We start from the raw sequence: 22,906 nt of genomic DNA, 5'->3' as shown, positions 1-22,906 counted from the left end.
GATTATGCCATGAAAAGGCTTTTGTAGTAATCGATTGTCCGACATGGATATCGAGCTATGAACTAAAATAGATCTAAACCAATTAAAATAACTTTATAAATATAAGTTTGATTAGGTCCTATAATGTTATGGGAGATCACATGGTCACAAGTCAAACCAGTTAGGTTTGACAACTTAATCAAAGCCATATTTTAACTTTGCGGGAAAATAATACTCAATATGGTCATAAATCTAACATCTCTTCCTAAACCATCGGACACAAAGAATGATATTAGGGTATATTACTACGATAACAAATAAATAGATTTAACTATTAACAATCGAACTCAAATCCGATTAGCCAGTCTAAAATTTAGTATATGAAAATAAATTATTCACTATATGAAAATAATTAAATATAATAAATAAAATTTTCTTTTGAATTAACCTAGACATAATCTGGAATCTCGTGTAGTCTCTTAATTTATATTTGGATTTCTTTCCTTTTAACATAGAAGTTTTTTCATACTTAGATTTTTTTCCCTAACAAATTAATTTTAAAAATATTAAGAATAGATAATTACTTGCAAATATTTAACTAAGGTATTTACTTAAAAAATCAAGAATTAATTATGCAAAATTCTTTTCCTTAATGATGAACTTTACTATTAAACAACCGAAGTTTTAACCAATTATGTTAGGTATAATCTATTGGGTCATGAGCTTAGACGGATGTATTTAGGTATTGAACCTAAATTTAATTTATTAGAAAAAAAAGTGATATACAACGTTAGAGTGTTGTGAATAAAAGCATGTCGAGAGAAAATGAATGGAGAGAGAAATGTTATGGTTTTAAGGTTTTTGTTAGACTTTGTCGATTTTAGCTTAAATTTTATGTGAATAATCCTTACAAAAGCTCTATAATTTTAACCGTACTGATATGTAATTTATTCCCTCTAAGTTGCTTTTTTGCTATATCCACTTGGTGAGATCTAAAATTTTTTCTTCATAAAATTTATTTGATGATGATATGTTACTATTGAGCTAAGATATGTGTTCTTGATATTATTATGATCCGCTAGTTATTCGGGAGAAGACTTATTATAAATCTGTTATCATTATTTATGATAGTAAAAGTTTGAAGTGGGCTACGTTCCCATGATGATTTTTTTCATATTGAATTTTTTATGTAAAAAATTCGGTATCTTAGTTTCTGATTGATTTATTATTTTATTATTTATTTTTAATAATAAATTAATTTTTTGATGAGAAACTCATTTTGATATATAAAGAGAAAAAATAATTATTTCGCTATAATAATTTGTTCCAATGGAATAGCTTAAATTAGATTCTTTATTCTCCGGTTACATTATTTTTAGAATCCTAAACCATATTACCAAGTTAGATAGCATCAGCCCTCACAGTTTAAGCTGTTCCTATCGACCTGCCAATTAGGATTGATATCTATCACAACAAATTGCTTGCAATCGGACAGCAACTTGGAATCATCTCAATCTCGACCTCATTGGATTCGGCCTCAATTCAGACCTCTCCTCTTCGAGCAATTCTTCCTCTCCTTATCATATCTTAATCTCTCCTCATCGAATCTCTTCTCATCTTGCTCATCGGGCCTGCAATGGCCCATCTCACCATGGTTGGACTTGAGATAACAAAATAAAATATTTTGTATCTTTTAAAAGCTTCAACTCTTAACATATTCATTATGTAAAAGTTTTTTTTATATTAAAATATAACTATCCATAAGACCATGTTTTAGATCTTAAGTGATCAATGTATCACCTTTGCGTATAACATGTTTGCATATGACACAATCGACGAATCTCTTTGCGCATGATGATATTTACTACGAATAAAAAAGAAATTTAAAGTATACGATACGATTAACACATCTTTGATTGTGATAAAAAAAATTTGAAAGCATATAATGCGATTGATGTGTCCGTGACCGATTCATCGCATTCCTTTTGTGTCGTTATACGTTTATCCTAGATTAAAAAAACATTCGTTACGATCGAACATGAGATAATTATTAAATATCCTTTGTACATTATACATCAATGAAATTTACTCAAAACTTATATTTTGCACAAAGAAAGATAAAAGACAAAAAAAAATTGAAGTTTCAAAGACTCAATGATGTCTCCTATTCTTTCATGTCATCTCCATTCTCAACCACGGTAAGTTCATTATTTAGATAAACACTACTACAGTTTAAGGAAGGTTTTGCGTGAGTTGAATTCGAATGACAAAACCTCAATTGCAAATATAATATTAGATTCCGACTTTTATTGTCCTTCCATTTGAACACAAGGCGGGCAGGTCGGAGGAGGTAAAACATCACAACCTAATTCATTTATTCTGCAGAGTTGTTGAATGCGACCACCGGCAACCACTCTTGGCTTCCTTTGAATCCGTCAGCCAAACTGGGCAGGTGAGCCAAAGCCACAAGCGACCTCCACACCCCTACATAGATCGAACAACTACGCCATGTCCTCAGATCCTTTCCCTTCTCCTTCATGGCTTCAGACCTAAGGCCTCTTCTTCTTCTTCTTCCTCTTTTCTACCTTTCTTGCTCTCTTTCTCTCACACTGACATCCTCACAACCAACCTTGCAAAGGAACATAGAGACCTTCTTCCCGTCCCTCCCTTCTCCAGCCTTCCAGTATCCGTCGTCTCCTCCGGCGCCGTCATCTTTGAGACCGACAGATACCGGTGTCACAAAGGCCGTCGTCGTCGCCGCCGTCAGCAGCTGTGCCTTCTGCGGCTTCCTCTTTGTCGTCTTCTATTTCTTCGTCGCCAGGCGGCGTGAAAAGAAATCGGTACAACCCGTGAAAAGCACCCGCTTGCGGCCGCTGCGATCCAATGCGAATCCTGCTCGGCGGAGGAGTGCGTTCGTGGACGACGATGGCTTGGATGCTCTGTACTGGCGCGAGTTCGACACGAAGTTCTGCAGTCACTGCAATAAAGGGTATCCGTTCGGGCCGAGGGAGGACGCCGATGAAGAACGACGCGAGTATGATATGTTCGCTTCGCCACCAGGAAACGATCGGAGGATTCAAGAGAATTCATTGCTTCCGGCTAGCTTCATCGATTCATCGTCCCGGAATTTTCATGATCGGAGCTCGTATTGGCGGAGACCGACGCAGGTCAATCAGCAATTGCCACCGGCGTCAGGTAGAGCCATACCATTGACGTCACGGCAATCGTTGCTTGGAAGCGGCTCGACAAGCTCGCAACCGCCCAGTACGGCCATGTTATCGGCATCACATTCGCCACCGCCCCAAAGTGGCTCGCCGTGGTCGCTACTAGCGGCACCAACAGAGACCAGTAATACGTCACAGCCGCCAAGAGCACCGGCTCCACCATCTCCTCCGCTACCACCGACGACAAAGTCCAATGCGGCAACTCCACCGCCTCCTCTGCCGCCAGTGATGAATTCGAACGCCGCGGCGCCTGCTCCGCCTCCTCCGCCGCCAGCGATGAAGTCGAACGCCGCGGCGCCTGCACCGTCTCCCCCACCGCCGGCGACGAAATCAGTTCCAAAACCCGCGCCGCCTCCGCCACCCCTGCCAAACAACAATAATCCAGCGCCACCACCGCCACCAGGCGGTCGCCGCCCGGGCGGTGCGCCATCTTCGGGGCCTCCGCCACCGGCCCCAGCGCGGACATCGGCTGCAGGTGCGGCGGACGGTGGGCCCAAGAAGCTGAAGCCATTGCACTGGGACAAGATGAACCCCATTAACGTTGAACATTCAATGGTGTGGGACAAGATCTCCAATGGCTCATTAAAGTAAGTAAATTCTTGATTACGATTTATGTATATGCGATTAAGTCAATTTATATTTAGGTTTGAACATCTTTTATATATGTTTTACATGGTAGCACGAACTGGTCAACCCTTGACCACGATTATGAAGTTAGTTGACCTAGTAGTTGCGTGATTTTGCTGATTTAGGAGGAAATTTAGTCCTTGTTGAACACATCAGTCGTCTATTATAATATCAAAAGATAGTTGATGTGGTTTAGTAATTTAGCATTGTCAACATCGATTGACCAGTGACCAGCCACAAGAAAATAATTGGTCGAGTTCATTGTTCTGATTTGATTTCTCTGTGTAATCGAAACAGGGTTGACGAAGACACCATGGAAGCTCTCTTCGGTAGCGCATTCAGCAACAGGAAAGCAGTCGACGCCGCCGCCAACCCCTCCACTTCCAAGGCGGCCATCACTCAGATAGTCCTGCTGGACCCGCGCAGGTCGCAGAACATCGCCATCGTCCTGCGGTCGACGGCCATCAGCCGCCAAGACATCATCGACGGCCTCACCGAGGGCTGTGGCCTCAGCACCGACGTCCTCGAACGGCTCACCAAGATCGCCCCCACCAAGGACGAAGAGAATCTCGTCCTGGGATACACCGGCGACCCATCCAAGCTCGCCGACGCCGAGTCGTTCCTCTTCCACATCCTTCATGCCGTCACCGTTCCATTCGCCCGCCTCGACGCCATGCTTTTCAGGTCCAACTACGCGCTCGAGGTGGGCACCTTTAAGCGATACCTGCAGGTTCTCGAGCAGGCCTGCAAGGAGCTCAAGACGCCCACCCGGGGTCCCTTCCTGAAGCTGTTGGAGACCGTGCTCAAAGCCGGCAACCGCATGAACGCCGGCACAGCGAGGGGCAACGCCCAGGCCTTTAACCTCACGGCGCTCCTCAAGCTGGCCGACGTGAAGAGCAGCGACGGGAGCACCACGCTGCTCCACTTCGTGGTGGAGGAGGTCGTGCGATCGGAGGGCAAGAGCCTGGTCGTCAACCGCAACTACAGCCTCCATCGCTCCAACAGCGGCGCCACCCTCGACCGGTCCACGAGCCGCTCCGCAGTACGGGAAGAGAGGGAGAAGGAGTACATAATGCTCGGCCTGCCCATCGTCGGTGGACTCAGCGACAAGTTCGCCAACCTGAAGAGGGCAGCGGGGATCGACTACAGCGAGCTCATAACCACCTGCCCGACGCTGCAAGCCCGCGTAACAGAGATCAGGCGGGTGCTGGAGAAGTGCGGCGTGGGCGGGTTCGCGAGGGAGATGCAGACCTTTGTCGAGGAATCAGAGGATGAGCTAAAGGCGGCGAGAGGAGAGCAAGCGAGGGTGTTGGAGCTGGTGAAGAAGACTACAGAGTACTACCATGCCGGTGACTCCAGTGTCAAAGGGGCTCACCCACTCCAGCTCTTTACGATAGTGAAGGATTTCTTGGATATGGTGGACAAGACCTGCGTCGACATTGCTAGGAATATACAGCAGAAAAAGAAGAAGCACTCGCCGGCGGCGGCAAGAACGGGGTCCGGGTCCACGTCGGCTTCACAGTCGGAACCGTCGTCGAGGGAGGGATCGGAGAGGCGGATGAGACCGATGGCCAGGTTCCCAAACTTGCCGCCCGATTTCCTATACCGTAATTCGATGTCGGATTCGAGCAGCGACGAGGACTGAGGGGAAGGTCGGGGCGGAGAAAACGGACACGGTGAGGAAGAAGAAGACCGGCATTAATTTTTCGTTGCCCAAAGGTGCATTGTATGACTGATTTCTCGTCGAATATCTTATCGGTTTTGTAATTAGTAGGACGATCCACTGACTCACACATTACCCATCACACATTACATCAAATTTTGTTCTTACAAACATACTGATTAGTTTAATTGGTAAAGCGTTGACTTCGATGTATTATATCAAATCCAAATCATTGTATCTTTTGCTGCAAAATGATATATTTCCTTTTGCATCATCGGATGAGGCAGAAGGAGACTTCATCGTCTAAAAACCTGTGGACGTTGACATTGATAGTAGATAATCTTTTTATTAGGAAATCATTTAATCTAGTGAGGACAATCCTTCCTAACTGTATAAATAGGAGAAGGATATATTAATGTAAATTTTCTTCAATCATTTCTATCTTCTACTCTACTTTAATATGGTATCAGAGCCATCGTCGTGAAGGCTCTCTAAGAAGTGGACCAGCTTCCTCGGCTGCGACTCCAGCCGCTCGCTGCTCCCACCATGACCACACCCGACGTTGGTGGCATCTTTATTGCTGTTCCACAGAGAATGGTGGATGCTGCAGCTTCCTCTCCGTAAGCGAACGGTGGATGCACCCTCCTTCAACAACTAGATCGCGGCCTGTCCTTCCCTCTTCTCCTCCCTGTGTCGGCGGCATTCTTTGAAGTAGAGCCGAAGCAGAGTCGACTGCACTCTCCTCTCCTCCTTGTTCTCGCATCTCGCTCGAGCGAGAAGGGCCGCGGCCGTTCTGCCTCGTCCTATACAACTGCAGCGGGCATCTCCTTGGTCGTTCGATGAAAAGATATTGTGGGCGACCATTGCGGGCTCCCATTACCTTGCCGGTTACTGCGGTTGGGCCCTCTTCGTCGACTGCAGATTTCTTCGTTGCCTGCAGATTCCCCAAATCATTATAGATTTCTCCTCCAATAGCATCGCTACTATAGCTTCCTCCTACAACATCTTCCTCTACCGTAGCAGTCGCTGTGTAGCAGCGGCCACAGCAGTAGTGAGCTGCAGCAGCCTAAAAAAAAAAACTGGGATGTCTTCGTTCTTTTCTTCTTATGATATTCCGGTTCTTATTTCTATAGAGACTCACCATTAGTCTCCTATCAGACTTATCTCCATCAGCGCTGTCATGCTAATCCCTTTCAAGTTATCAAAGGGTGACAACTATGCATCTTGGTGAACTCAATTTTATAATCTCTTATTTGGATATGACTTGTTAGGCTACGTTAATGACTCTTTCAGTTGTCCACCAACCATGCTCAACATCTCTGGAGAACCCAGTCCAGTACCCAATCCAGCTCACAAACTGTGACTGCATCAAAATCATCTCATCCTCCAAGCTATTCAAGCCCCAATTGCTGGATCCGCCTCTCCTTTAATATCTTCATATGTGACTGCTACCGATGTATGGTCTAAACTGTAAACAACCTTGGTGAATAATTCATGTACTCGCAAGCACAGTCTTCTATCCAAGCCGATGGTGACAAAACAAGAGAGAAGTACTATCACTAATTATCTACAAAATATCAAGGTTATCATCGATGACTTGGCTTTGATTGGTTATTCCCTATGTGATAAAGAGATCATCATCCATACCTTCAATGGTCTCGGCGGCGACTAAAAGGAATTGGCTACTGCAATTCGGACACACGACTAGCCAGTCTCCTTTGAAGAACTCTATGACAAGCTGACTGACTATGAGACATATTTGAAGCTTGCGAACAAACTGCTCGGGCCAACTATCATAGCTCAAGTTAGTCACAAGTCTAAACGGAAAAGTATTCGGTACCCTCCGAACATCACCAAAGGTTTGGCCAATATACATCTTGATTCTATGGGTCTCATGCAACACCCTTCTTATCCTCCTAATAATAACTTCTCGCAAAGTGACAACTCTAATAATCGTCCATCTTGGCATCCTGCCCCACCGAGCCATCAAAGACAGGTAGTCTGCCAACTATGTGATAAAGTCGGACACTCCACTAAAGTTTACCGGTCTCATCCCCGCCTCCCTGCTCCATCACACTAGCCTCAGGCAAATCTCATAACTACTCCAATGACTAGCCAGTCCAACTAGATTGTCGACTCTGGCGCCTCCCATCACATCATCGCTGATCTTCAGAATTTGTCTCTTCACAATCCCTATGGTAGCGATGAAGATATCATCATCCATGATAGTAAAAGACTTCCTACAACTCATATTGGTTCCACAACACTTAATTTTGATTCTACTATGTTTACATTCGATGATGTTTTATGCGCCCCTCATATTAAATGCAACCTCATTTCTGTTTCTCAATTTTACAAACATAACAATACTTTAATTGAAATTTTCCCTGATTCATTTCTTATTAAGGACTTGAGCACGGGGGCATCCTTGGTCCAGGGCCCGAATAGAGGTAATATTTACGAATGGCTATCAGCTTCACAAATAACCCAGCCCACTGTTCATTCTTCTGTCGTGGCTCCAGTTGATGTGTGGCATCATCGTCTTGGTCATCCCTTGTCCCTTATTTAGCAGAAATTACTTTCTCGTTACTCTCTTCCTATTTTTAAATCCACTAGTTCTATAATGCATTGTGATGCATGTCTTAGTAATAAAAGTCATCGGCAACCTTTTGGCTCATCTTTCATTTCCTCCTCTAAACCATTTGAAATTATTTATATCGATATTTGGGGTCCTGCTCCAATCCTGTCTTTTGATAAGTTCAAATTTTATGTCCTTTTTGTAAATCACTTCACTAAGTACACATGACTACCGTGTCATCGCCACTGCCACTGTCACTACAGAACTCAATTGGGTCATAAATCTACTACTGAAGGAACTCAACATCAACTATACGCCTACAATATATTGAGATAATATCGTAGCTACCTATTTGTGTGCTAATCCGGTATTTCACTCCTGCACGAAACATATTACCATCGACTTCCATTTTATGCGAGATCAAGTTGTCCGCCGTCAACTACGAGTTTCTCATATCCATTTGGCTGATCAGTTAGCCGACTCACTCACTAAGCCTCTCGCTCGTCAACATTTTGAATTACATTGATCCAAGATTAGTGTTCTTGACAGGAGCACCATCTTACGGGGGGCATGATAGCAGATAAGATTTTCTTAACTAAATCTGTCTACAGGAAAGTCCTCTAATCTGTTGAGGGAAATCCTCCCTCCTAACCCATATAAATAGGAGACGATAGACTTAATATGTATTATTATGATAGAGATTAAGTTTGACAACAATTGAAAAATAGAAAAGAAACAAATGTATAAATTTTCAGAAATCAAATAATGATGAATTTGAGTCGAACTAATCGGGATCAACATAACATATATAAGACTTTATGCTAATTCAATCAAAATCTTAAGCTTTTATTTAAGTTGTAGATTAGATCCAGTATAAATCGACTCTTTTAATCCTTAGTAATACGAGATTATTATCTTAGCCCATCTTTCTTCACCACACACATATGATGCAATGAACCAAAGAATTGGAGAATGTATAAGCTGTTGATCCAATAACCTTCCTTTCAGGCATATTCCATTAATTTGCAGCATTAAACTGCACAGTCTTTGCCAAAACTTCTTCCAAACATTCACTATTATCTGAACATGTAAAGAGGAAACCAATATAATGCATCATCAATCTGTTCTCTATACATAACATAAAGAATCACACTCCATGTTCCCTGTTCTGTCTCCTCGAGCTCTGGTGGTGCCTTGGAGAGTTCCTGTACAAACCCTTGCTATCCATGTGAATGGTGGCCTCAGAACGGACCGCTGAGTTGGGGACCCGTTGCTTGAGTCCGTTCACCTTTGCTGCAGTCTTCACGTCCATCTCCTTCCTGCCATCATTTTCTGTCTCTGCTGGCGCTGTGTACACGAAGGGGCCGATGGGTACGTCATTCATCTCCAGCAGAGGCTCCAAGGTCTCCACGACGGCTCTCATGTCAGGCCTCTTTTTGGGGTTGAGGTTGAGGCACTTGTAAGCCACTGCCGCTGCCTTCTGCGCACCTTTGGTGGAGTACTGACCTTCGAGGTTGCGATCCATGACGCGGCTCAGCTTCTGTGGATTGTTCAGTTGAGGCCTCGCCCATTCGACGAGGTTCTTCTCCCGGTTTGACCGGTTCTTGTCGACGGACCGCCGCCCACTGAGCAGCTCTAACAGGACCACTCCGAAGCTGTAGACGTCGCTCTTCGCCGTCAGGTGGCCTGGGTAAGGATGACCGGGCAGTGAGCTCCTTGTTCATGAAGCCGAAAGAGAGTCGACAGCAAATTAGCTTCGTTCGGAGTCTTACCAGTCAACAAGTACTCCGGCGCGGCGTAGCCACGTGTTCCCATGACACGGGTTGTGACGTGCGTTTCCTCTCCTTGGGGTCCGTCCTTTGCCAGCCCGAAGTCCGAAAGCTTCGCCGTGTAGTCCTGCGTTTTGCGGTAGAGATGATCAGCTCAAGCTCACGTAACATGGACGTTTGCATGGTAAAGACTCCCCCTCTTATCGGTTTAAACCGAACAGTTAAAGGTCCGAATCGATTTGGTTTGGTTCAACTGAACCCAACCAGTTCGATTAATATATATATATATATATATATATATATATATATATATATATATATATATATATATATATATATATATATTGATGGGATTCGATAAATTGATTTGGTCCAAGTGAACCGAACCGAAATTTGGTTCAATTAGACCGGTAAAATTTATAAAATTGAACTCATCTTACTTGTGAAATTGGATCAAATTTGACTCAATTAATCAATTTGAATCTATAGTAAATTCGATTAGATTGATATTGTGTAAATTAAAATCGATTCGATTTTAACAGACTAATGGAACTGAAAAAGAATGCTCCTAATCAGAAATATTTATAACTTCAAAATATGAACCGATTAAAATCGAACTATTTTGAAACCGGTTGGCTCCAATTGGATTGGATCTGAAACACCCTATAACCCTACTATGGACAATAGACACTCTGCCTCTCCTTATTCAACAAGTAAAATGGCTCACTTGCTTTCCTTTCCTAAAGCATGTCAGATGTGAGTTCAGCCTGACATAAAGCTGAAGCGTTCAGATCCAAAATTGAACCAGCCAACTTGGTTTAACGTCATCCACATCTCATTGAAAGCTACACGCCAACTACTTCAGGGATGACGACAATGCATTTGCGTTTAGATATGAAGACCAAATTGACAACGTGAATACACACTTCAACTTTCTCGTTGACTTCTTCAACCCTATGACTTTAGGGAGGAGGAAGGTGCAGGAATATTACCGAGTCTAGTAATATGTTTGAGGCTTTGAAGTCGCGGTAGATCACGGGCTTCTCTGCTTCGTGAAGAAACGCAAGCCCCTTGGCAGCTCCCACTGCTATCTTTATCCTCGTAGACCATGGCAACGAAGCAAGCAACCCTGCGAACATTTAGATGCTTGATTTAGTCTTCTCCTTGAAGAGGTTCTCGGTGAAATTGTGGTGCCAAAGCAAACCACGTCGATGTGATAGTTTACCTGCCTTGCTTTTTAAGCTTTCCCTATCCTAACCACTGACATTGTTTGGCCATTTTCACTGTATGACAGCTTTGAATAGTTCGTGGATGAATAGGAAAGGTTATCTTCCTTGCTTCATTAATCTATATTCTTCTAATAGGAACAGGGATGCCTTGCAATTAAGGATGTAATCATTGAGCAATGGAGACTTACTCTTGAAGAGGTGGTTCTCCAGGCTTCCTCGAGCCATGTACTCGTAAACCAGCATCCGGTGCTCATCCTCACAGCAGTAGCCGATCAGTTTCGCCAGATGAGGATGCCGCAATTGTCCAAGAAATATAACCTCGGCCTAAGAACAAATCACAGCGAGGCTAAATTCCACCGAGTTTTGAGACCAAACAGTGCTGCAAGAATGAATACTCACCAGCCATTCCCGGTGGCCTTGCAGCCCCTCCAAGTCCAGGGACTTCACCGCCACATGCTGCGCCTTCAGCCCCGGCCGCAGCTTGTCGTCGACGTACCCCTTGAAGACGGGACCGAAGCCGCCTGACCCGATGAAATTAGTCGTGGAGAAGTTCCTCGTCACGGCCTTCAGCTCCGCAAGCGTGAACACATGGAGATTTGATCCTGGAAGACTCAGAGACAGGTCCTCGGGGGAGAGCGGAGTGCCGGAGTTGCTGATATCATAATAGGACAGCCTCTGGGGGGACTTGGGAATCGGCCGAGACTTCTTGTTTTCTGTCACGGAGCCCTCTTTGGTGCTTCTCCAGCAGGCTGTTATGAAGGACCGCCATGAATGGCTAGACATCGTTGTAAGGTTGCCGAGTGTGACCGCAACAATATCTACTCAAACCGCATGAATAAATTCTTCTGGTGGTTAGAAGAAACAAGTCATCCTGACGGAGTTATATAGACATCTGAAGACGCCTGTGGTGGAGGAGGGTTCGGTGAGAGACACTGAGACGAAAGAGGGAGGAGGTCAGACACACAACTTAGCAACAATCCGCGTAGTCTATACAGGAACTATTCTCAGAGCAGAAATGTCAAATGGGGAAGGCGAAGAAGGTGCAAATCCTCCGAAAACACGGAATCATGTTCCTCTTAACTTGCCGCAGTTTAGCTGCGTTGAAAACTCTTCCCGTTGACCAGTGCTAACAAAAGATCTTTCAACTTCTAAGCATGTTTAATGCGTTATTTTTCCTTAATTATATTGCGAAAAATCCGGATTATTATCATCAAGCTTTCAAGAAAATCTAACTCAAAGATTAGATGTATTAGCATGTTATCTCATCCACCAAAGTAAATGGCAAGAGGTGTAAACACCGAGTTCCCAACAAAAGTGGTTTTGCTGATCGAAAGCATTTATTAATCGTAGCACATGCATGATTGACAACATCTATTCTGAAACAGTATCATTCAATCGATTCAGATCGTTCCATGTCAAATTCATAGAATGATCAACATGTCATTTGGTGTGATGCCGACACAAGAATTTACTGCTCTTAAACAATGACGTCTCTCAAACAAGTTTGATGGTATTTTAGGCTGTGAATGAGGTGGTTTCTGCAAACCTATAACCAAAGTGTAAGACACCATCGAAAGCGCCTTGACATATATTATGAACGCTGATTTCTAATTCAACTATTTCACATGCAAAATCTTTTTTGCGCGTAGCGTTGATTACTATTTCATTGGATACGTATAAAGTTTGGTAAAACTATACATATTTATTGTTTATCACATGAAAGATGCCTTGTTGTCCATGTGTATAATGCAATTAATATCATTATTAAGATAAATGAATGAGATTTAAGAAAAAAGTTTAAATTTAAAATGCACCCTAATTATCACTATATGATGAAATCGGTTCAAAATGCTCAACTAAATTTAAAAATAATATATTTATCAAGCTCTTATAAGTCAATCTTATTTTTCATCGACTTTTTTAATGTTAAAATTAATACCAATTATCACGTTAATATCATTCTTGAACTATTAATTTAAAATATTTTAACTTAAAATAATAATAATAATAATAATAATAATAATATACTCATTACATCATTGTAAGTAATTCTTAATCTTTGTCTACATAACTAATAGTGATATTACGATAATTATTTACATGAAACTAAACCGCCATTCGTATTTATGAATTATATATATAATTAAATAATTATAAATTATTTATATTGTAATTGTTTATATTGTATAATCTATGGAGAACATAAGGTACAAGAAAATTGGATTTGCATATGAGTACACAATTGGTGCCGAATAGTTAGTTTAGTTGATAAAGACTATATCATATGTCATATGTCATGATTATTGCATGCCCTAATATGTAAGCAACAAATCTGTCCTCTAATTATATATTCATGATTTCATTCTTATTCATGATTAGTTTCAACATAATTGATAAGATAAACCTATAATAAATTCAAGCCGAATTTTAATTGTGGATGAACGGTTATGATAAACAATTAAAGTCATTCGGGAAAATGATAAAAAAATTAAGATAAACCTAAGAAGAGAGCTGTTAATTTATTTAATATAGATTACAAAGAAGAAAAAAACTTTGATTTTTGAAAATACAGAGCAATTAAATTGAGTCCATTCTGATGAGGAGTCAAATATTTCATAGTAGTATGTTCAGAGCAATTAAATCAGATAAGTGGGATAGCAAAATTATTACCCTCCAAGTGAAATAAATGCTTTGCCATATTGGAGGGCCTCAAAATTACTCGTCAACTCACATGCCATATTGTCTATGCAAACTTCAAAACCATGATTAATATGCATATGAATATCTCAATAAGATAATAGTTTTATATCTTGTCTTCATCATTTATCTTTTGCAAAGAAAATAAAATCTCTCGAGTATGACCCATCTATAACATTTTGTGTGAGTGGCATTAATGGTGTAAGTCACTTATGGTCCTACATCAATAAGAATAACAATACTTTTGCTCGTAATCTTATAAACACTATTATTTTTTTTTTTTGGAAAGATGATCCACCCACCTAATATTTTGTATGATGACTCTTTGATTCTCTCTCTCTCTCTCTCTCTCTCTCTCTCTCTCTCTCTCTCTCTCTCTATATATATATATATATATATATATATATATATATATATATATATATATATATATATATATATAATTAAATATTAGAAATATGTTTAATATAATTATTTTTATGCTCAAGTCAACATAATTTTTGAAGTGTAAGGATGGAAAGATTGAATCCTAGATAAAGAATATTTTTAGAATAAAAAATATTTTGTTCATGTTTGCCTGACAAACCCATTTGATTGGTTCTTAAGTGTCGAGTTTTTATCATATCAGATGGAAAGTAATGCTTTAGATTAAAGATTGAAACAATTTGATTTGCAAATTAAGATTAATGGTACATGGCACTCCTTTTTACATCCTATGAACAATATCTCGAGGAATACAAGAACAAGAATGTAATCCCAGAAGAAATATAAATGGACATAATCTTCAATCTGGTAGGTGGATTGTGATGCTAACTCAAGGAAAGATGTTGAATTGGGTTTCTTGACGGTATCATTCTCGTGTACCAAATTTGGTTTAACCAATGCTTTTATTTTTCTTAATTATCCTTCACCCACATAATTTGCTATAATCAAATTAAGCATATTTTTTTTAAAACAAATAAATTATCTATTCGTTTGTTTGAATAAAAAATAGTAGGAATATCACAACCTCAGAGATCTTCTTTCTACAACACCATAAGTTGATCAATATGTGAGTTTTCCTATTAGTGCTAAGAGTAATATAAGACCAAGAGATTGATTGTATTGGTACTTTTGGCTAAGACTGCTATGTTGATCAAAATATTTGGAACAAGTTAGGAAGATTATTAAGCAAAGTATAATAAATTGGCTAAAGGTTAATTTCTTTTCAGTCATCACAATGAGACATCTATCTATCTATGAAACCATGAGTCAGTCATATATGGGCTATTGGAGAACACAGGTTGACCAATTCAATTCAATTCTTCTTTTAGTGGAATTAGATGACCTTTTCCAGTAAGGAAGGGTGGCTTCTAACTCCCAATCAAATCTCTTTGACTTTCCCAATTAGGAAAGCAATACAGGCCGTCAGATCCTCCAATTCATTTATTACGGGCGTATCACCATAACTCCACCTCATAAAAGATCCCATTCCGGTTTAACACACGATTTAATCTCCCAGCCGACGCTTCTCGTCTCATGTGGTCGCGCCTCCTCCGAGAGCCGCCACTCGCGGGCAGCCATAAGTACCAAGTCGCTCCCCTTCTTCCATGCATCGACTTTTAGGAGACGGACGTCCAACACCCAAGTCGACGCCGGTTCATCTCTCTATCTCTCTCTCTCTCTCTCTCTCTCTCTGTCTCTCTATAAATATGATTACGGACTATCTGTGGATGATGCTGTCTTTTGCGGCCGGCTCAAGAAATCCTGTTTAACGTTTTGCTTTTGATGATTGTTTTGTCGTCTTCTTTTAATTATTGTTCGGACTTTGCATATTTGTCTCGTTCCTCGTTGTGTTATTAGCACAGATCGTTCTCATAATAGTTCTAATAATTAGGAAGATGCCATGATCTTTTCCCGAGGAATTAACTCTGGGAGGTATTTATTTCTGTAACTTGATAAAGCAGCAAGTAATTGGCAGAATTTGCAGTCAGAATATGCCAAGTTTGTTCTATGCTAAATATGAGTGCACTCTGTGAATTTGTAATCGAAGTTAATAGTATCGTATGTTTGCATTGCAATCCGAGTGATCTTTCTTTGTTGACTGTCGATACAGGCTAAGCAATCAGCGTCTCCCAAAGTAACATTTGTCTGATCATGGTAAACATGCACATCTTGTTGCCGTTCCTCTTGGTTTGCTTGTGTGCTCAGAGCCAGAGCCTTTCGTGGCCCTTTTCTTCTTCTTCGTCGTCACCATCATCTATAAGAGAATTGAACCAAGGCTTCCCGAAGGAGATCAGTGCTGCAACAGCCGAGTTCTCCATGGAAAGGCTCGACGACCGAAAGGGATTGAAGCTGGTGGAGAACGCAAGGAGCAAGCTGGTCGGAGCAAACAATTGCTGGCAAAACGCTTACCGAAATCTTTTCTCTGGTTGTGCAGAGATCATAGCCGATAAAGAGAAGCAATCGAGATTAGCTTGGCAGCTCAGTGATTGCTTTCAGATAGACTCCGGGAGATCAGCTTTTCCGAGTTGTGATGCAGGGGCTCCGATGTTGAGATGTCTCAAGACGTTAGATGATGTGGAGCACAAGGTCTACCTCGAGTTCTTCTTGGAGACCAACTCCATCTGCCACCAGTTACAGTTAAGCATTGTAATACTCGATCACATCTTTGTTCATTCACAGTTCATCAGTCTAATGTTGAGATTGTTGAGTTGAATCTTTTCAGGACTGATGCATTCAAGCATGACACAGAGAGGTTGGTCAATGATTTACTGAGATCAGCTCAGTTTGCAGAACAAAAGTTGGACGTCATGGAAGAGAAATCCGAGCAGCTACTGCAGCACTCCGATAAAGTCCAGGATTCATTAGCTTCCATCAACCTCCAGAACCAGCAATTAGCCCAAGCATCAAGTGCTGTCGAGGCCCAGATCCATGACGTGTTGGAGCACTCCAAGGCGATCTTTGAGCAGTCCAAAGAGATAGCAGCTTCGCAGGTAGAGCTGCAAGGAGGACAGCTCGACATGAAAGAGAAGCTCATCTCCGGCATGGCAAGCTTGCAGGAGTCCTACAAGAGTTTGGATGATGGGATGCTGAAGCTAAGGGAGGAAGCTGTAGAAATCGAAAGAGAAATACAGGTAGTTGGGACCTCCATGTCCTCAAAGATGCAGAATCTTCAAAGCAAAGCCGACGATATTGGTAGTGTTGCAGGCTTGTCCTTGGAGAAACAGAAGCAGCTTCTCGACAGGCAGGCTTTGGCCCTCGAAGGCCTCGATTTCCTCACCAAGTTTCAATCCCAAGCGCTTGAAGAAAGCCGGTAATGTACCAAATTCGCTTCGTTAATTCTATGAATCTGCTACCACATTGCTGAATCTGCTACTGCCACCTTTGCTCTCTCTCTCATCAGGGACACCTTGCAAAGACTAGCAGAGCTCGGTAACAAGCAGCAAGAGGAGCTACTCCTCGGACAAGAGCAAATCCAACAGGCTCATGACCGTCTGATTCGGAACTCTCAATCGATATTAGCAGCTCAGGTATGACACATGACAGCCATGCTTGAATCTGACTGACTGTTAAGCATTCTTCTCTTCCGGCGCATCAGACAGATTTGGCTTCTGTAACAGGAAGAATTCGAAACGAAGCAAGCAAACATTTTCGCTGCTCTGGACAAGCTTTTCGCGCTGCACAACGCAATTCTAGTAGAATCACGATTCATGAAGGCTTTCTTCTTCTACTCCTGCGTGATCTTTCTTCTCTACATGCTCACTAGTACGAAACAGACATACAGCATCCGAGCACGCCTTTACTTGGGTGAGACTCTGCGTTTGATTCTTTACATTTGCTGATCACCATTGATAGCATTGGATACCAAACGATTACAGGTCTCTGTACCACATTTGTGCTCGAGGTCCTCATCGTTCGATTTGGTGGCGATGACTTCGATCAGCAGTCTCGAATCATGTCCAAAGTGTTCCTAACTCGATCCTCGTTTCTGGTTGCTTCAACCATCCAAATCATTCATTCTTTGTTTACCTACAGGTGACAATACATCAACAGAATTTGTAGCTTCTCTTCAAGAAAAAGAAAAGAAATCATGGATTTGAGATCACATATTTGCCTGTGCAGAGACTATGAGATATTAAATCATCAGTTGCTGCTAACGTTGGTGGAGAAGGTTCGGATAATGGAACAAAATGAAGGTCTGTAATTGCATCACTCAAGTTGACATTGCCATTGTAGATAGATTATCTGTAGATTGGGCTTCTGAACACTGATGGATGTGGTGCAGGAAACAAGTTCTTGGCTTTCGGCTCAGAGAGTGACATAAGTGTGAGCCAGTACTCATGGATGTACGATGAGTTGCCGGAAGACGTCGATGACAAGGTTGATCCAGATTATATATTGCCGGAGGAAGAAGTTGGGGAGAATTCCATCACTGTAATCTCAGACAGCAGAAAATACAACCTTAGGCCTCGTCGTAGGCAATGAACTCTCAATTGTTATTGTTCCTTCTAACAAGTTCTAATATAATGACTCATATGATACTAATCGAATAATTCAAATGTTTCATGCTTCTACGTCACAATCCACACCATGGGTTGAACTGTCCACATCATCCATGCATGCTCTCTCTTGTCCTTAGTCTGTGTCCCTGTTTCTGTGTGTGGAAAATCCATGATTCTTAGACCACATGCATCGTTTACTGTCAATCTTCATTAAGGCACCTAAATTACTGACTATTTATTGGTCATTCGCAACTGTCCATTTCTGATCTCACTAACTATCCTGTAATGAGATGAGACAAATGGATGCTTCTTTTACCCAGTTTAAGAAATAGCAAAGAAGAGAGGCACAAACAGCTCACAACTTGAGCATTGCAGCTATCTAGAATTCTCTTACTATAGTTTCTCTTGCACTGGATGTACTGTTTTAGGCGCCAAAGTACAACTCTTTTTGTATGGATGGTACATTGTGACTTGCCTTACGACTATGCCTATTCTCAGTTTTCCTGAAAGTGAACTGCTCCCCAAGTCCTTCAGCAACTCGATAGGGACCTCTTAATCAATGCGTTATCGATGGTATCTGAGCTGATATGCAACTTTCGTGAGTAACAAGAAAGAGAGAAGAAACACAGAGCGAATTGCTCGACAAAGGCAGGCAAAAGAGATGAGCAGTCAAGAAAAAATAACAGATGAGGAGTTCTTTCACTGACTCATCCTTCTACCCGACTTGTCATGGCATAACCATCTCAGAAGCTTCTGAATCAGACCAAAAAAGGAACCAAGAGCTCAAAATTTCTCATCAAAATCTCGATCGCCGTATGCTTATACTAATTTGTTCCGACAATCTAAATCAAATGATCTTGCACCGCGTTGTCATCATCACTCATGATGATGTTTTCAGTATGAGATACTGCTTTTGGATGAAAGAACGTCAGGTGGAAAGTCTTATCTTATCTAATCAAAGCATTCCATCTTAACAAAGAGAACATCCTCACTTTTGAGCCACCAGTGGGGTGAAGGCGCCAATGTTTCCTGGAAAAGCCGAGAAACTTAGACCTTGTTTACACCACGCGTGAAGTAGGATGTTATGGACCACAGCAGACTATGCCATCAAAGAACTAAATCATAGATGTTAAAGATTTTATTCCATAACGCATAGATAGATACTAAGAGATCCTCCTACAATTTCTGTCATCCAAATCCTGAGAATTCAGCAGACATCAACACTAGAGTGACTTCGGTGGCAGCTTCATCCAAATCACAACCTTCAACTAGTCATACATGCAGATAGAGCTGTAAAGCAAGCTAACAAGTCTTTGATTACGCTTCCACTGGTGATAGCGATACCAAAGCCACTTGTGGCGGCTACTCTTTTTCTTCAAATAGCAGCCTATACATGCACGATAGCAGCTGAAGCATTATCATGTTCGGGTTCAGTGTATGTTGAAGGTTTGTTGACGCTTCTATTTTAATGATCATATTTGTATATTACCGATATGTCATGTGACCTCCAAATCCATAGGTATAATATAATTTTGGCTTGATATAATCCAAACTGGGAAGAGAAGACATCATTCTGAATCCCCCATTCCCAAGTTCATCGTGTTGTTTTGTGTTGATTAATGACTTAATCAGTGGAGTGATCATCCAAAAAATTTTGTTCAGTGATGGTAGTTCTTCGTCATAATGTGTGTAAATCTTCGAGTTCTTCAAGTTGCAGACCGTTCGGAGCATTCATCATGCACAATCTTTGAATACTACATCGAGGAAGTAGGATTCCACCATGGTATATAGATTTCAGCTTTGCAGTTCATCTCAGTCTTCTCTTGAATCGTGCAGATTACTGCTCCATGCTAATATCTGAAGACTTCTATGGTTCTTCAAATTACTAGCAATAAACCCTGCAAGAATAGTATGCCGAAAGTGCTAAGCTTCCATCTGAGATATCAGACTAAATGAAATATAGGAGTTAGGTATAAGGAGCAGTATCTTTAGTGTGTACACAGAACCATCCATATTCTATCGCTATCCATTTGCTGATGCAGCACATTACAAGTTTGTTTTATGGCCATCCACGTCAAGCTTTCCAACTTCCATCTAACCTGCCATCTAACTTTCAAATCCTCCTCTCAGCCCTTATTCATGGTCCAACTCAGTGAAACATGGTCATTGGGGTGTGCCACCTATAAATACCAAGAAATGATGACTCTTCAATCAACACACACAAGCTAGCACAGAGAGAGAGAGAGAGAGAGAGAGAGAGAGAGAGAGAGATGGGAAGGAAGCCATGCTGTGCAAAGGAGGGGCTTAACAGAGGGGCATGGACAGCTCACGAAGACCACATCCTCAAGTCCTACATTGACACCCATGGAGAAGGCAAATGGAGGAGCCTCCCCAAGCGAGCAGGTGCAGCACAGAGTAATTAGGTTCCTTGGAACACGTATGGTACTTCCGACTGAACATGAACGAACTTGTGCAGGTCTAAAGAGATGTGGGAAGAGCTGCCGTCTGCGGTGGCTCAACTACTTGAGGCCGGGTATTAAGCGTGGCAACATATCCGACGACGAAGATGAACTCATCATCAGACTCCACAAGCTCCTCGGTAACAGGTGCTCAGCGATTTCTTGTGGTCTTAAAGATACGTACTACGTTTTATAGCTCAGAACATGTCGATTCGATTGTTTGTGGTTGATAATAGATTTGACACAGTGGAAGAACGTGTTAAGAACAACAGGATTTCAGCATGCAAATGTAGAAATCTAAACTATAATTAGTGTTTCTTCAATGGTGGACGCAGATGGTCTCTAATTGCAGGAAGACTGCCAGGGCGAACAGACAATGAAATCAAGAACTACTGGAACACCACACTGGGGAAGAAAGCTTACGGCAAGGCATATCAACTAAAGCCCTGCATGAGTAATAACTCCGCCGCCGGTCCAGCTGCGATCACAGCGAAAGCCGCCCCGGATCACACGGCTGTCGTCGTCCAGACCAAGGCCCAGAGGTGCACCAAGACATTCTTCCACCACGACCAAGCACTACTCGTGTCGTCTTCTACCCATCAACAGCATCTTGAGCCGGCATCGAAGCCGTCCATGAGCCCCCTGAAAGCCTCTCCTGATGCTCCTGCTAATGCCGACCCGTCACGTGCCGCGGGTGACCTCCCACTGACGGTAGGTGAAGAAGACGAGGATCCCTGCTTCAGCATGTCTCTCGATAGCACGTTCCTTCTCAGTGGCCTCTCCACCGAGTTCTGGATGGAGAGTGATTCCCTTCAACCGCACATTGAGTTCAATCTCAGTTCAGTAGCAGCTTTTCTCGACGCAGACGACGACTGGCTGAACTGGACACCAAGTTGTTGAGGAAAGAGATTCCGATGTGGTGCAAAGCAATAAGAAAGTTTGATGGGGGAAATCTCACTCGAAGGAAAAGGTGAAAAGAAACGACTGTACAACTCATTTTGCGTGTATTCTTTTCACAATCAAAATCTGGTGTCGAAATCACCAAAATAAATTTTTATTGTTGGAAATATTCATATGTGCATGATAGTCTTATATAATTAAGAATTTATATTTTACTTATTATATGAAGTCAGTAAACAAACGAAAAATCCATGGGTATTTGAACCTGAATATCCGAGAAGAAAATAGAATATTTGATGGAAGAACAGAAAATTATTATGAACATGTTTTCGTTCTTGATGGTCAGTTCCAATAAAAAAAGGGAAAATAATGCATGCATGGCTTAGGACTTGGACTGTGACAATCGCAATTTGCCTTCACAGTCACACAGCTTCATCAGCAGACAAGATTCACTGATCATATTTGATTTAGGCTGTGACATCCAAAACTCTGAACCAGAAACAGACTACTGTTCAAGGCTTCACGACAAGAACATACACAACGTGATTCTTGTCTTGTCTTCGGAGAGATTTCTACGAGCTCAATTTAATCTCTCCTGTCCCAGAAAAAAGAGAGCAAAAAAAAACATCTGCCCTGAGATAAGAATCAAAAGCAGCCAAGCATGCAGGCCCAGCAATCAGGGAACAGAAGCACGAGAGCAAACGTCCAACATGCCGATGACCCCATGGAAATTACCTCTGCAGACCTTAAAAAGCATCCAAGAAACGTCTCGCTTTCAGAGCAGAAAGGGCTGTCCTTCCATTGCCGATGTGCAGACCACATGCATTCAAGAGTGTCGGATCCCATGAGATCAGCACATGACATTATTACTATTACCATTACCTACGGCACCGCGCTGACAGTCAATGGAAGGGCAGCCCTCTGCTCGGAAGAAGTCATGGCGTGGGGAGACGATGAAACTCGTACGAGAAGCTGTGTCCTGGAATCAACTCCATCAACCATCGTATGACGACCAGTAGAAGCAGTGAACAAATTCTTGATGTATGCTCAGTATTCGAGTTCCGTCAGTTGATTAAGCTGCCGATGGAAATGACGAATCACACGTCCTTGATCTGAAGACATGACAGTAGGCAAAAGTAAGTCTCTGCAGACTCCACATGTACCGCCGGCTCGAAATCTGCCATCTCTGTTCTCACCAAAAGGTCTCGGTATGCGACAAACTGGTCATTCTCTTTCCATCCTTTTCCTCGGCGCCACCAGCGTTGGCGCCACACTCGCATCTCCATTAGCCTAAGTC

General features: G+C 42.1%; 4 protein-coding genes across 4 annotated transcripts; 3 read left to right on the top strand and 1 right to left on the bottom strand.

The window, feature by feature from the left end:
• The first annotated feature begins 2,441 nt into the window (after nt 1–2,441).
• LOC103988228 (formin-like protein 16) lies at nt 2,442–5,763 on the top strand. Its single transcript, XM_009406781.3, has 2 exons — nt 2,442–3,790; nt 4,128–5,763. The coding sequence occupies exons 1-2, from the start codon at nt 2,517–2,519 to the stop codon at nt 5,473–5,475; spliced, it is 2,622 nt and encodes an 873-aa protein (XP_009405056.2). The 5' UTR covers nt 2,442–2,516; the 3' UTR covers nt 5,476–5,763.
• Nucleotides 5,764–9,055: 3,292 nt separating this feature from the next.
• LOC135614354 (serine/threonine-protein kinase RIPK-like) lies at nt 9,056–12,056 on the bottom strand. Its single transcript, XM_065111643.1, has 5 exons — nt 11,469–12,056; nt 11,258–11,393; nt 10,833–10,969; nt 9,844–9,967; nt 9,056–9,757 (listed from the first exon to the last, which is right to left on the bottom strand). Exons 1-5 carry the CDS (start codon nt 11,850–11,852, stop codon nt 9,219–9,221), a joined length of 1,320 nt encoding a protein of 439 aa, XP_064967715.1. The 5' UTR covers nt 11,853–12,056; the 3' UTR covers nt 9,056–9,218.
• Nucleotides 12,057–15,911: 3,855 nt separating this feature from the next.
• LOC135613630 (protein GAMETE EXPRESSED 1-like) lies at nt 15,912–18,233 on the top strand. Its single transcript, XM_065110660.1, has 7 exons — nt 15,912–16,387; nt 16,474–17,061; nt 17,152–17,278; nt 17,369–17,555; nt 17,627–17,783; nt 17,871–17,944; nt 18,034–18,233. The coding sequence occupies exons 1-7, from the start codon at nt 15,912–15,914 to the stop codon at nt 18,231–18,233; spliced, it is 1,809 nt and encodes a 602-aa protein (XP_064966732.1).
• A 2,250-nt stretch (nt 18,234–20,483) lies between these two features.
• On the top strand, nt 20,484–21,732 carry LOC103986943 (transcription factor MYB1). The gene is made up of 3 exons (XM_009405103.3): nt 20,484–20,653; nt 20,727–20,856; nt 21,045–21,732. The coding sequence occupies exons 1-3, from the start codon at nt 20,521–20,523 to the stop codon at nt 21,607–21,609; spliced, it is 828 nt and encodes a 275-aa protein (XP_009403378.2). The 5' UTR covers nt 20,484–20,520; the 3' UTR covers nt 21,610–21,732.
• The last annotated feature ends 1,174 nt before the right edge of the window (nt 21,733–22,906 follow it).

The sequence above is a fragment of the Musa acuminata genome, chromosome BXJ2-6 (genome assembly GCF_036884655.1).
Source record: "Musa acuminata AAA Group cultivar baxijiao chromosome BXJ2-6, Cavendish_Baxijiao_AAA, whole genome shotgun sequence".
Lineage (NCBI taxonomy): Eukaryota > Viridiplantae > Streptophyta > Magnoliopsida > Zingiberales > Musaceae > Musa > Musa acuminata.
The sequence above is the reverse complement of the archived record's forward strand: the minus strand, read 5'-3'. Positions and strand labels throughout refer to the sequence as shown.